This window comes from Macrotis lagotis, chromosome 3 (assembly GCF_037893015.1).
Source record: "Macrotis lagotis isolate mMagLag1 chromosome 3, bilby.v1.9.chrom.fasta, whole genome shotgun sequence".
Lineage (NCBI taxonomy): Eukaryota > Metazoa > Chordata > Mammalia > Peramelemorphia > Peramelidae > Macrotis > Macrotis lagotis.
In genome coordinates, this window is record NC_133660.1 from 250,590,247 (window position 1) to 250,605,895 (window position 15,649).

At 35.8% G+C, this 15,649-nt stretch overlaps 1 protein-coding gene across 1 annotated transcript in view; it reads left to right on the forward strand.

Annotated features, from left to right (window-relative positions):
- Positions 1 to 15,649, forward strand: part of ANO3 (anoctamin 3) — a 230,987-nt gene that overhangs the window by 95,485 nt on the left and 119,853 nt on the right. The window contains exons 7-10 of the mRNA XM_074227568.1: positions 773 to 879; positions 2,982 to 3,037; positions 8,672 to 8,793; positions 12,969 to 13,103. Coding sequence (XP_074083669.1) covers positions 773 to 879; positions 2,982 to 3,037; positions 8,672 to 8,793; positions 12,969 to 13,103 — 420 coding nt within the window. The remainder of the gene's footprint in view (positions 1 to 772; positions 880 to 2,981; positions 3,038 to 8,671; positions 8,794 to 12,968; positions 13,104 to 15,649) is intronic.

Consider the following 15,649-nt stretch of genomic DNA (forward strand, 5'->3'; position numbering starts at 1 on the left):
CTTAATGTTTCAGAAGGTAATACTAGCCCTTTTCGGCCTTCAGACTCTTCTCTAGGAATACTATTCTTCACTGGACTGTCAGGACATGTGCCTGTGTATGACCAGTAGTAGACTTCCAGACAACCCAATGTTCTCTCTGTGTACTGTAGAGCAGAATCCTCATCTGGACCAAGCATTTAGGAGGAAAACAGGATGTGACTGGCCCGAAACAAAGGAACAGTAATTAGGCATTGGGAGGCTCTCTTACCTCAAAGTAGAATCAGACTGCATTGATTGAGATGAGGAGGAGTTGAGAGATTAGAGAGAGGAAATATTCATTTCCTAGCTGAGAAAGAACTAAAATCCTGAGAAGTAATCTAGAAAACAGTGACTGAATTTTTAATCATCTCTATTTAGAAGAAACCCTGCTGTTAGCCATATTGCTAGCATTGCTTCAGAATTGTAAATAATTCAGTGGAAGCAAATGCACAGGCTGCTCTTCTCTCCCCTCTTTCCAAGCTGAGGAATGAGAACTGGAGAGAGACATTCAAAATAGCATTTGATGGGTGATTGCTTCTATGGGTGTATTTTTCCATCCATAAGACTTTAACATTCATCGTAATGGAAAGTGAAATGTCAGGCTCTTATCTGTCAAGATATGAGGATCATGAAAAGAAAATGCATTGACTGTCAGTTTAAAGAGAAAAACTTTTGCATTGTGTGGCATTTACCAACTCTTGCTGGGTCCTATGTTCCGCTCTGAGTCTTAAAACTGGTCCAATCATTTCCACAGCTTTACGATAACAAATAAAGACACTTTCTTCAACAATTCCACAAGAAGTAGGATTGTTCATCATGTACTACAACGCACCAAATACGAAGATGGGAAAACAAAAATGGGTAAGAGTAAATCCAAGGCTGTGATGAAGGTATTGCAAGAGGAGTCCAAAAATGGGGTGTGAGCATTTAGGGGTTCTAGTTCAACCTTTGCCATGTAATGACCTGGTAACACTGGCCAAGTTACTGCTCCTTTCTGGGTATCAGTTTCCACCCTTAGAAATTGAGAGAGTGAAAAAATGAGCTATTTCTGAATTCACTTCTAGCCTTTTCAGTCGCAGTCTTCTAAGATTTGAAAGCAAGAAGTCTGACTATATCTCAATTAAATAAAAACCAAACTAAGGCTTGTCTTTGGAGAGTTAGGAGGAGACTGCTCTCCTTGGGATGTTTCTAGATGGAATCACACACTTTCATCAAAATAAGAACATCTCCTCTTTTCAGAGCCTGCATTTCAATTCAGCTTAATTCACCCCCCCCTTTTGTTAAGTGCCTATTATATGCCAGATAGATGAGGTGCTAGAGCTATGGTATCAAAAATGAAATGACCCCTGCCACCAGGAATTTTGCTTTTTTCTTGTTTTTTGTTTGATGTTTGAAAGGCACAGTAGTTTCTGTACTTAAATCATTGACTGTATTATTCTGATTGGCAACAATAATAATAGATTGATTAGTACTTTAAAGTTTCAAAGTGCCACAGATATGTTATTTCATTTGATTTGTTACTTGTACCTTTCAAAATAAAAATAAATAAATAAAAGATCTGACCAATGTAAATCCAGGCCTCTCTGATCAATATAAATCCAGGCCTCTTCCTACCAATTCAGAAAGATAGTCGTATCACGTCAAGCTAGGTATAGTGAATAGTGTCTGACACCTATCAACTGTGGGACCCTGGTGCAAACCACTTTTCATCCCATTGGTCTCAGTTTTCTCATCTATAAAATGAGCTGGAGAAGGAAATGGCAAACCACTCCAGGATCTTTGCCAGGAAAACCGCAGTGGAGTTTTAATGGAGTCATAAGGAATCAAATACAACTGAAATTGCCCAGTAACAAATGCTGCATTAGTCTGTCCTAAAGTGCAATTATGAAAAAACTGATTGGTCAAAAGAAATGGATTAAACTTAGTGAGAAAAGAATAGTAATATGCAGCTATGGCAGTTTCTTCAAATATTTGTGATGAAAGTGACAATGTAATACTTGGCATGAGAAGCTCAAAGTTACGGAGGAGGAAAGTTTCAGTGCATCATAAGAAAAACTTTCCTATCTCTTATAGCTTTCTAGAATTTGTCAAAGGGGCTTTCTAGGAAAATGGTGAGTTCCCTGTACCTGAATATCTTGTGTTATTTATTTTCATTAAGGAGTCAACTATCTAATGATCATAGTTTGATACATATGCACAGACAAATCAAAGTGATTTAAAATTTAAGTTGAAACTCAAAGATTCTAGATGACCTGTGATCTCATCAATTTGGAAGTTATTTTTTTCTTTTCCATTTTGAAGAATCACAACCCAACCATGGTACATCCTATGTGACTTTTGTTCTCCTATAATTTTAATGCTTAGGACATTCATTTCCTTAACAGACTGGAGGTAGTCTTTGATTCCCTTAATAACTGAATAAGAGGAGAGATGAGGGACAGAGGAGCAGAGTGCTAGCTTCCAGCTAGAGGAAATCAGAGACTTCACAGAAGAGAGAATATTGCAGTTGGCACTCTAAAGCTATTTATTCATAAGGTAAAAGAGGGCATTCTCAATGAAAAGTCCAGTGAAAACAAAGACATGGAAATAGAAAAATGTGAGGAAGGACTGATGGAGACAAAGAGAAAATCAACTTTGGTGGCTGATACTGAGAAACATACATTGCCTATTTAGCATTCACTATATTTTCTGACCCAATGTGATCAAATATATTATCTTAGCAGCTCATGACTCACTGTTAATTGATGTTAATATCATGGTGAGATTGAATAATCTTCATTGTCACTCTCTTTTATGATCCTAAAACAATCATTTTTATTATTTTATTATGTTATTATTTCCATGGAACTGTGCCCTGGAACTGAACACCCCACCAGAACTCTTTCTCAAGTTCAGATGTAGATTTTCTTTGATTTTCAGAAGTCTTCCAGATGGTATATTAACTGACTTTCTTCTCTGCCTAGGTATCAATAAACTCTTGAACAATGGTACATATGAAGCATCTTTTCCCCCTCATGAGGTAACTTCAAATTCTATGTTATTATTTTAAAAAACTAAATGATCTAATAAAAATTTCAAAAAAAATCTAAGAATGTAAAATATATTATTTGTAGCAGCTTATGTTCTCATCCTATGGCAAAACGTTGATTTATCAGGGCAAGTTATTTGAAAGAAGTGGTCATAGAAATTAGCTAACCTGGTACTCTAGCTCATGTGATTTTTTTTTTGGTTTATTTAACTGTACAATCTAGTTTGTTTCAATCTTCGATCAAAGGAAGTCAGCAAAGATTTATTAGGTATCTGTTGTGTTCAATGCTAGGAAAGCAAAGACAGGAAAAAAAGAAAAAGACCCTGCCCTCAAGAGGTTCAGATTCCAATAGAAGAGATAAGACTTGGGGAAAGAAAATGAAGGCAATGGATGGTCACTGAAAGGTTTTTGAGTAGACTTAGCATGGAGGATGAGTTGGAGGAAGGTTAGAGTTGAGACTGAGATGGTTAAGGGGTGGCTAGGTGGCACAGTGGATTAGAGCACCAGCCCTGGAGTCAGGAGTACCCGAGTTCAGATCAGCCCCAGACATTTAATAATTAGCTAGATTGTTGCCTTGGGCAAGCCACTTTAACCCCATTTGCCTTGCAAAAAAACCTTAAAAAAAAAAAAAAAGAGAGAAAGATGGTTAAGAGAATATTGCTGAATTCAGGGAAATGACTTACTGGTCTATAAATCTTTCTCATATAATAGTATGTATAACATATAGTTTATTATAGATAGCATATATAATGCTATCTATACATATCTAGTACAAACATATAGTTTGTACTACATATATATGTCATATATTTTTTTGTTTTTATATATAATATATATTTATATTATATATAAATATTCATTAACATGCCCATTCAATGAATACTTCCTGAAGAAATCATATGTGATTTCTTCAGGATGTATTCATTCAAATGGCATGAATTGATTTTTGAGTTGGGGAGAGACTACAGAGGAAGTGAGGACTGAATATACAAAGTTAGAGGAGGTTTATTAAATTTCTTTTACATGAAAGTATCTGCTAAATGTTGAGGATACAAATACCATTAAAAAAGCCTACCCTCCAAAAACTTATATTCTTTTAGAACTATACATGGGATCTTTACATGGTAAAGTTATAGTATAGCTGTATACAGTGCAGGCACAATTGTAACAAATATAAAGGTCAAGCAAATGCATGGCTATTTAGTTAGGGGGAAAGATAGCTATGGAGAATAGAGATAATTTTACAAATGAGAACCCTATAAAAATAATTTGAAGCTAAAGTCACCCAGTCATGTATTATGATGTGAGTTATAATGAAGAGAACACAAAAGAAAAGACAGACAGGGAAAGACTCTTGGATTAAGACAAATGAAACTCATTTGAAATATAACTCAAAAGAGTAAGAATCTTGAGTCCAGTCTAATTCGAGAAGCCTTTTGTTGAAAATCTTTTCCTTCTTCTTTAACTTAAGCATTTTTAAAGTAATTGAATTTTTTTTTGATGATTGCCGCAAGAAGAATCTCAGGACCATCATTCTCAATAACAGTATCAGAGGCAGATAGAAAAATGCAAGGCTAGGGTAGGAACACTTCCATTCCACACCCACGCAGCTCACAACATTACCAAAATCTATGCCTTTATTAGCCTTTACATGAACTGTATATGTCATAATGGATTCTAAGGCATTGGAGCCTCAGGGGATGTTCACTCTTGACTTTTGTAGAATTTTGATAGAATAGGCATGTAAGTTTGTTACAGATACTCAGAAAACTGCCTTTAATGAAAAATGAGTCCCAAGGCATCATCCTGAAGCATTAATCTGACAATAGTCTACTCAGATAATTTCCTTCCTGGTATGAAAGGAACTACCTAGGTATCAATACTACCACCCAATAGACAAAGTCATCTGTTTGTGTTTTTTTTTTCCATCAGTAGTTCTCTGAAGAAACATAAAAGTGACTGACACAAACCAATGGAAAGAAATATGAGTATATGCAGGCTGTAGTGATGAGGGTTTTTTTTTTCCCCAAATGCTATTCAATAAGATAGTTGAAAATGTAAAACTATCCATTCTTCCAGTCTTCTACCAAGATCTAAAGACAATTGTTTGTTAAAAATAGGAAATTAATGTCACTGACTTTTTAAAATCCAACTCATGGGCTATATAATGTTAACATTTTAGAACTTGAAATATCCTTCAAAATCCAACCACCTGAGTAAACAATTGCCAAATAAATTGTAAATTGTAAATAAATCAGCTGATTAGTTTCAAATCCTTATCTCCAGATTCTCTACTCCTTCTAAAGAAACTTTTATCTCCCACATCCAAATAAATAAATAAAACCTCACCTGATCTCTCCATTGCCATTATCCATCAACCTTTAATCTCTCCCTTCCTCTGGCCAACCTTGAAAAGTATATCTACAACAGATGCCACTATTTCTTTTCATCTCACTTCTTACCTCTTTCCAACTTCATCATTCACTTCAAAGGACTTTCCCCAATGTTATTGGTGGTCTTCTAACTTCTAAATCTAATGACTTTTGTTCAGTCCTCATCTTCTGTGACATCCCTGCAGGCTCTAATACAGCTTATCACTCCCTGATATTATCTTCTCTCTAGGTTCTCTTTGTAATTTTAGTTCTCCTCATATCTATCTGATAGCCATTTCTCTATCTTCTTTACTACATCATTGTCCATATCACTGAGGGTCTGTCCTAGACTTTTTTCTCTTCTCCCTCTGATCTCATCACCTACCATGGTTTTAATTATCTTTATGTAGATGGGTCTCAGATTTAACTATTCAACTCTGACCTGTTGCCTGGTTTAGTCTCACATTCCAACTACTCTGTTAGACATGTTGAACTAGATTTACTAGATGTAGACATCTTGAATTTTACAGTTTTTTTCGCCAATCTTGCTTCCCTCCCCCTACCCACTCCCCACAGAAGGCAGTCTAATAGTCTTTATATTATTTCCATGCTATACATTGTTCAGAATTGAATGTGTATATCATATCCTTAAGGAAAAAATACAATATGAAAGATAGCAAAAGTCTTTGTTTAAATGCCACAATTCTTTCTCTGGATACAGATAGTCTTCTCCATCGCAAAAACCCTAAAATTGTTCGTGATTGTTGCATTGATGAAATGAGCAAGTCCATTAAGACTGATCTTTGGGGAGGCTAGGTGGTGTAGTGGATAAAGTACCAGCCCTGGAGTCAGGAGTACCTGGGTTCAAATCCAGTCTCAGACACTTAATAATGACCTAGCTGTGTGGCCTTGGGCAAGCCACTTAACCCCATTTGCCTTGCAAAAACCTAAAAAAAAAAAAAAAAAAAAGACTGATCATCAACCCCATGTTGCTGTCAGGGTGTATAATGTTCTTCTGGTTCTCCTCTAGATGTAGACATCTTAAACTAATCACATTCAAACCTAACTCTTATATTGTCCCAAAAGTCTTATCTTATCTTCTTCCTATTTTCACTTCTGTTCAAGTCACCATCTTCCCAGTTACCAGACCCCCAACTTAGGTGGCATAGTTGATTCCCTACTCTCATTTCTGTATTTAATGATGTGACAAGTCCTGTCATTTCTACCTTTGTGACATCGTTTAAATACACCCCTTTCTTTTCTCTAACAATGCCACCGCCTCATGCAGGCCATTATCTCTTCCTAGTTGGATTGTTGCAGCAGTCAGTTGAGGGGCTGGAAGATCAAATTGGTCTTCCTAAAAGACCAACTATTCAATTAACCTCAGACATTTTCAATTACTTTCAGTAAATATATAAATTTATCTGTTTGGGTTTTTAAGGCCTTTATAACGTGCCACTGCCCTCCCCCCTACCTTTCCAGTCTCCTTGCAGTTAACTCTTTGGTATATATTCTGCAATCCAGTAACACAGGCCTCCTTGCTCAAATAACACTTTCCATCTCCATCCTGGGGCCATTTTCATTGTCTATTTATAATGCCCGGGAACTCTCACCCTTCTCACCTCTATCTCTTGTCTTCTCTGACTTCCTTCCAAGTCTGAACTAAAGACCCATCTTGAACAAAAATCTTTTCTCCTGTCCTTCTTAATCTTAGAATTTTCCCTCTGGGAGAACCACCAGTTTTATCATGGATATTGCTCGTTTGAAGAATTACTTAATGTTGTCTTCCCCCCCACCATAAGATGGGGAACTCCTCAAGGGAATAGTGTTCTGTCTTTCTTTGTAGACCCGATACTTAGCACATCACCTGAAATTGTTATATTATCAACTATCTGTGCCTTATTGTATAGACACACACATAGACACACACACACACACACACACACACACATGCACACAAAATAAATACATAAATCCAAGATACTTTGAGAAGGGAAGACACAGAATTGTAACTATATTGGTATATGGGATAGCCATATGGATGAAATCATGATTCTTTGATGTATTGTGATACTGGTGCTTGAGCAGAAGGGCAGGGTCAAATAAAGATGGATAAAGAGACAAATGAAGAATTTTGTGGACATTCTGACAGGCTCTCCTGGGTACTAAGAAAGACTTTAAAATCTGATGGCATTGGTCCCTCATTTATTTCTCAAATGTCACTTCAGACACATGGCATACCTTTTCATTACCAGAAGGGTTATCACTAGAATTACTTGAGTGTATTAGCTATAATTAGGTCTCTTGTAGGCTTGGGGTTTGCTTTCTTTTTTCTTTTTTTAGGTTTGAATCAAAATATAAGGAAAAAAAGTTTCTTAGAGTAGCTAGACAAGATATATTTATCATGCACTGGACTTGGAGATAAGTTCTTGTGTCTTCAACCAAACATATGGATTGACCTACCAACTAAACTCCAGTTAAAATTGGCACTTTTCATTAAATAAAAAATCAATTAACAAGCATTTGTTAAGCATCTATGATGTTCTACATGCTGCTAAAACCTGAAATGTTTAAGTAAGGCCAAAAAAAAACCCCAAACAAATTGATTAATTGATTATTCTCAGGGAACGCACAGTCTAATAGAAGAGACAACATATAAACAGTTGTGTCTAAAACATTAATATGAAGATGCACAAATATACATATATAATACACATGTACATATATACATTTATATGTAATTTTCTCAAAAGTAAAATATAAAGATTGTAAAATTCTATAAAATGTTACTCTCATATATGGCTCAAAGCCTTTGCATTTGTCACATCAACTCTATTCGATTTCTAGTCTGCAAAGGATAGAAAATCCACTGATTCAGAATTACTGCCTAACTTTTAGATGGAATGTTTCAATATTTTCTTTCCACGCAAATTCTTCCAACCTTAAAGAACAGTAAATTTATTAAAGGCCTGAGGTGCTCTAAACCTGGAAAATTAAAGTATGTTTTACTCTAAGTAATGTAGATCTATATCAAAGAATTCTGGAACGACCTTAAATTTAGACTTAAAGGTCAGTGAAGGGGATGCCTGGAAAGATAGGACCTAGATCATTTCCACAGATGTGCACCATTTATAAAATTGCCAATAAAATGTCAATTGAGACCTGAAAAGTAGAAAAATAAAATTGTTATCCCATTCTATAGTTTATTTCCTTCAAAGGGTATGTATTCATTCATCATTTTTTTTTCCTTTAGGGAAGCTACCAGAGCAGACACCCAATTAAAACTCATGGAGCCAAGAATCACAGACACCTGCTATATAAGCGCTGGGCTTGCTGGGGAATGTGGTATAAGTATCAGCCTCTCGACTTGATCAGGTACTCAGATATTTTCCAAAGAATTGCCAATTTAGATCAAAATTCATTATCTTCATCAGGACAGTTTCTGCAGATGAATGAATGCTACCCCTTTAGCTCATTCTCAAAAAGGTTTTCTGTTTTTTTAAAATAAGACTGGAATTTATAGAGCATTTAAAAGTTTTTAAAATACTTTTCAAATATTTCATTTTATTCTCACAAAAATCCAGGAACATAAGTGTTATCAGTATCCCTATTTTACCATTGAGGAAACTGAGACAAAGGTTGAAGTGATTTGCCTAGGGATAAATAACTAGAAAGTATCTGAGGTCACATTTGTACCCAGGTCTTCCTTGTCTCTAAGTATAGTTCTTGGCCTACTGTGCCACTTAGTGAACTCTACAAAAGCACAACACTTTCCAATTGCTATTCTTTTTTGATGGCATTCTTAATGGATTATGGAAGATCATAGATTTAGATATGGGGGAGACTCCAGAAGGCATCAAGTCTAACATTTTTCAAAATTATAGTCTCAGAGGTATTAAGTAACTAAGGTCACACTGGAAGGGAGCTTCAAAGACCAGATTTGAGGGCATGATCTTTGATTCCTTCGAGGGTAGAAAATTGGGTTTGACCAGGAATGCATGAATGTAAAGTACTACCAACCAATAGCTGACATTCATATGATATGACAGTTTTCAAAATGGTCTCTATGCATTATTTCATTTGAACTGCACAATTTTGTGAGATAGGCACTTAAGATATCTTATCCCCCACTTTACAGATGGGAAAACTAAGGCTCAGAAAGGTACAGTGACCTAACCATGGTCATTCAGTTAGTTTAAGAAGTTAATCTCATTTTTTCTTGATTCCAATTCTATCACTGTATTCACCACTAGGCTGCATCTCCCTACAATAAATGCATGCATGTACACACACACACACACACACACACACACACACACAACACACCCCTCTTTTGAGGTAGGTTCTCTGGGTGTCATTTTATAGATAATGAAATCTGGGACAAGTCAGGGAATATAAGAGCTCTCACTGTTTTGGGTTCCAAGTACCATGGTCTATCTGTTAGAGGTAGAGCTTCATGACCTTGGAAAAGGCACTTAAATGCCTTTAGACATAAAGGTCCTGGAGAGTCATCTACTACAAGAGGGAGTTATCACATGAAGAGTTCCCCATCAACATAGAAATCCAAGATCCTTCACATATTCAGTCTTATGTTGTTCAAATAAGAAACTGTTAGTTAACTCATGCCTTTTAAACCAGGAGGTGAAGAAAGAAGGATATTCTACTTTTTTAAAACAAAATATCAAGAATATTCAAATAGATTTAAAAAAAAGATTTTAATCAGACATAATTACATCCTTAGGTAGAGGTAATGGCAGGATTTTTTAATTCAGTATGGAAATTTTAATTCAAGAATGAAAGTAACTTTTTTAAATTCTGACATTCATTCATGTAAGGAGAATCTTAATTTATAAAGGGATGGCAGCTTATAAGAGAAGGAAGGGAACTGCCTGGATGAGGAAAAAGAGGATCCATTTTTTGATCCTGATTCTTCCACTTAATTTTATGACATGGTGCTAATCATTTGATTATCTCTAGACTTCCCCTCCCCCCTCATAAAATGAATCATTAAGCTAAATGCCCTCTAAAGTACTTTTCAGTTTTAAATCTTTGAACTGGTACTTTCCAAAAGTGATAGATATCAGAGACCCTTTCAGAATATTAATTTCGATGATTCTCTTTCCTCCTCTATATTTTTGACAAATACATATACACATATGCATATCTGTGTGTGTGTGTGTGTGTGTGTGTTTAATGTGTGTGGAATGGAACTTTAACAAGCGGGGAAAGAGATGATAAAAGGGGAGGGAGAGAAAGAAAAAAGAAAGGAAAGAAGAAGGGAGAAGGAAGATGATATTTTGAGCTATGCCCTTTTTAGTGTTCCCAGTTTTTAATCTAACATTTCATATCTGAGCATAGATCATATCAAGGAAGATAGGAAAGCACAGTAAGGCAGGGGATAATTTCTCTGGGGATTGAGAAGGTAGAGAATGTCTTATTGATTCAATTTTTTTTATCCCAATCATCATATTTTCTTTTCTTTAAGAAGAGGTAGAGAACACAAGTAGATAGAACACCAAACCTGGAGTTAGGGTGACCTGAGTTCAAATGCAGCCTCAGATACTTAATAATTACCTATGTGACCTTGGGCAAGTCACTTAACCCCATTGCTTTGAAAAAAAAATTTTTAAAGACGTCAGAAAACATGGATTTCAAACAATGGATCTGTTGTAACAAAAGGTACAACATTGAGCCTCAGACTTCCAGAGGAAAATGTTTGTTCCATGATAAAGAGGTAGATTAGGCTATTGATGGACCCATACGGCAAGAGCCAGAAGGAACCCCAGGGGTCATCTAGTCTAAACTTCTTCATTGTACAGATGAAAAAAATGTAGCTGTCCAAGATCAATAGCTATTAAATGGAAGAACTGAGATGTAATCAAACCCAGGCATTGTGACTTCCTTCTACCCCACACGCCAACCTCCTTGCATTCCAGGTGATTACTTGTGATCCCCATTGTCTTTGACAGTGCCAGGGACCACCTGCCCAGAAGGTAATGCTGGGGAGGGAGGTCCTCTGCAGCTTCAAATGGTGCAGGCTCTTGTATCCTCTCTGGCTGACAGCACCAGCTAAGGAGCCTCACCATTTACAGCCCAAAGTCACAGACTCAGAGAACCTTAGAGATGAAAGACACCTTAAGGATGAACTAGTCTAACCTTCTTATTTTATAAAGGAGGAAGCAGAGTCCCAGAGAGAGCAAGCAATTATTCTGAGTTCATATAGCTGTCAACAGTAATTGTCAAAGTTGGGAGTAAAACCCAATTCTCCTGACACCCTGTCCAAGGTCCTGGGCTTCTTAAAGCATTCACTTGTCCTTGAACTCATTAGCAAACAAGGAAAAGCGGATGTATCATACCTCACAATTATGCATAATGAGAACTAGAGGGAATTGAGCAGTTCTTTAATTCCTCTGGGCTAACTCATGGCTATATAAAGGATGTCTATGGGAAATGGGTGGTCTTCAAAATACAGCTTACTAAATTCTAGCTTTTTTAAAGGTAACAATTTTTTTTTCTTTATAATCACTGACACAGAACCACAAAGAACATGAGCATAGTGAACTTGGAATCAAAAAAGTTGAATTCAAATTCCACTTTAGACATTTACTTGCCATATGGTTTTAAAGTTAGTCACTGAACCTGTCTCCATTTCATCATTCGGTAAAATAATAGCAGCTTCTTAATAGGATTATGGTGAGGATAGAGATCAAAATAAAGTATATAAAATGATCTAAAAATAAGAAAATAAAAAGATAAAGAGCAGACCTCCAACAAACAGGAATATGAACCATTATTAACTATTTCAACATCTAATTGATATAGTGGATGGAGTGGTAGACCTGCGATGCTTTCTACCACACCACATTGTGAAGTGTCTGCTTCCAGGATACACAGCTAGGGGTACAAAGAGAGAATTTGAACACAGATTCCTCAGCACCAAAGTGAACACTCTCCATTAAACTTGACCATCAAACAAAATAAAATAATTTGAAATAATCCATTCCATCCTCATGACATAAGGATACTAAACATGATTTTTCTATTCATAATATCTCTCCATTTATTGAGCACCTGTGATAAGTACAAATCATTCATTTAAACTTCACAATAAGTCTGGCAGGCAGGAGATTATAATCCCTTCCCATTTTATAGACAAAGAAACTAAAGCAGAATAATGTGTCTGAGGAAAAACAGTTAATACATGTCTCAGATCAGATTTGAACTGAGGTCTTCCTTACTCTAGTGTCTCTAAGAGACTCACTTCCTCACTTCCAGCTCTCTGTCTTCCAAACTACCTTGTCCTCTTCAACTCTATTTGTAGGATGTATGGGTAAATGCCATTGATCTAAGCATCTTGGGGGCAGAGACTCCTTCACTTTTGTCTTTTGTGTCCCTGTCTCTGCCTACAACTTAGAATATCTGTTGCATAACAAGGACATAATGTATGCTGATTGACCACTAGCTTCAAGTTTACCACCTAAAATTCTAGACCTGGACCCATTCCATTTGCAGCACTATTTGCCAAGTGGTGTGTTTACTTTTCTATGCAGGCGCTATTTTGGTGAGAAGATTGGTCTCTACTTTGCTTGGTTAGGCTGGTACACCGGAATGCTGATTCCTGCTGCCTTTGTGGGCTTGTTTGTTTTCCTCTATGGAGTGTTCACCATGCATTCTAGCCAAGTAAGGTGAGTAACGTATCATCATATCCATTAGCTCATAGGATCATAGCTCTTAGACCTCAAAGGATATCTAATCCAATGCCTCCATTTTAAAGAAGAGAAAACTGCAGTTAATGATTCAAGAGGAAAAGCAAGTTATAAGGAGAACTCAGTTTGAACCTGATTTCCTCTTAGACCGGAACTCAGTAGAAAGAGGCAGCAGCTTTGGATCCTACTCCCAGAGCTAATGCTAGAAAGTGATGTGACCCTAACATGACAAATGCACCTTTCTGAGCTTCAATTTCTTTATGAGAAAAATTAGTATAATAGTGATATTATGACCTAGCTCACAAGGTAGTATTGCAAAAAAAGATGTTTTCCAACCTTAAATCCCTTATATGACAACCACCACCACCATCATCATCATCACTACCACCACCTCCACCACTACCACCACCTCCACCACTACCACCACCAACATCAATCCAGCATTTTTAGTATTTGGACACGTTTTGTGCTAGCCATAGAAGTTACAAAGATCAAATAGAAAATAATTTTGCATTAAAGGTGCTTGTATTTTGTCTTTGTTAGCTGCCTCATTAGATTAGGAAGAGGATGCTTCATAAGTCATAAAGGCTTCTATTCAACATAAAGATGAATTACTATTATTCTATAAAAGTCAAATACTTTGTAAGTATAGTTATTTACATAGAAGGGCTTTATTATTATTATTATTATTGCTGTTGTTGCTATATCATGACATTTTTAGAACTGAACCACTTGAGATGAGACTTTTCCCTCAGACTTCAGTGATAAAAACTCAAACTAAAATAAACATCTCAAATGAAGTAGAACCATAGGAAACCAAATTCCACTCTATGAAGAGTAGTACTCTAGCATGTATGTCTTCAAGAAGCTCCTAACAATTGAGTTTAGCATACTAATGCTAAAACGCAGGTTTCAATATTTTTGTTCCTCTCATTATTCACCATCTTATTCTATCTCTTAGCTGAACTCAAACCATGTTTTTCTACCTGTTTGAGCATGAGGACTCTTTTGAAACATGTCTAGATAAATAGATAGATATAATGCATGCATATAAATTGTATATATTTATCTAGAGGGGTATACATGTCCATATATTTTTGCTGTTCCTTTCAATCATGTCCAATTCTCCTTGACCCCATTTGGGATCTTTAAAGATACTTGAGTGTTTTCCATTTCCTTCTCCAGATCATTTTGCAAATGAGAAAACTGAAGCAAAAGGGGTTAAGTGACTTGCCCAGGGACACGTAACTAGTGAGCATCTGAAGCCAGATTTGAACTCAAGAAGATGAAACTTCCTGACCTTAGGCACAACACTTTCTCTACTGTGCCATTTAGCTCACATACCTGCACACAAATGTTTTGCACGCCTACCTATATGTGAATATGTACCTTTAAGCATGGGTATATATTATGCAAATATATATGTTTATTTTTATAGGCATATATGCACCTAAAGAGATATGTATCTATGTATATGAATATGTCTACACTTATAGAACAATACATATAGATATATAGAGAGGTAAATATTTATATAGTTTTATAGCTTTAATAGGTAAAAATTACATTGAGACTTTTGAGGTAATATATATATATATATATATATATATATATATATATAGTACTATATATATTTATAGTACCTTTGTAGATCACTCTATCAGTTACTTAGTCAAATTTGAATCTAAGGCTAGCAAGTCTCATTAGCATATTTAGCAAATTATTTACTATATATATATATACTATATATATATAGGTACTATATATATACACATATTGACATATGTGTATATTTATACCTGTATATGTATTTATGTATATATGAATACATAAAAATATAAATTATATAGAGACATACACAGACACATTTATATGCATATATATATATTCTATGCTTATACGTGTATATGGTACAGCTCTTTCTATGACTGTAGTTGTAATTGTATACTATTGTTTTTTTAAAAAATGCATGGGGCAGCTGGGTGGTACAGTAGTTAGAGCATCAGCTGTGGAGTCAGGAGGACCTGAGTTCAGGTCCTGCCTCAAACACTTAGTGATTGCCTAGCTGTGTGGCCTTGGGCAAGTCACTAAAACCCCATTAAATAAATAATTTTTTTAAATGCACAATTAAAAAAAGCAACCCTAAATACCATTCACAGGTCCCCCTAGTTCAATCTTCGCTTTAAAGCTGAGAAAGCTGAATCCCATAGAGACTGATTTCATAGGAACATCAAATCTTATGTCTAGAACTGAAAAACAATTTAAAAGATATTATGATCAGCACCCTCATTTTATAGATGAGGAAACAGAATCCCCAAGGAATTAAGTGACTTTACTGGATGACCCATGATATAAGTGGTATCACAGGGATTTGAATTCAGGGGCTGGACTCCAAATCCATTGTTCTTTCCAAAGTTAGAGGTTTTGTTTGGTTAATCATCACTGTATCAATATATACCTTTAAAGGAAAAACATACATTTAAATAAAACCAATTATACTTTCCCCTTCCACCAAGTGTTTTGCT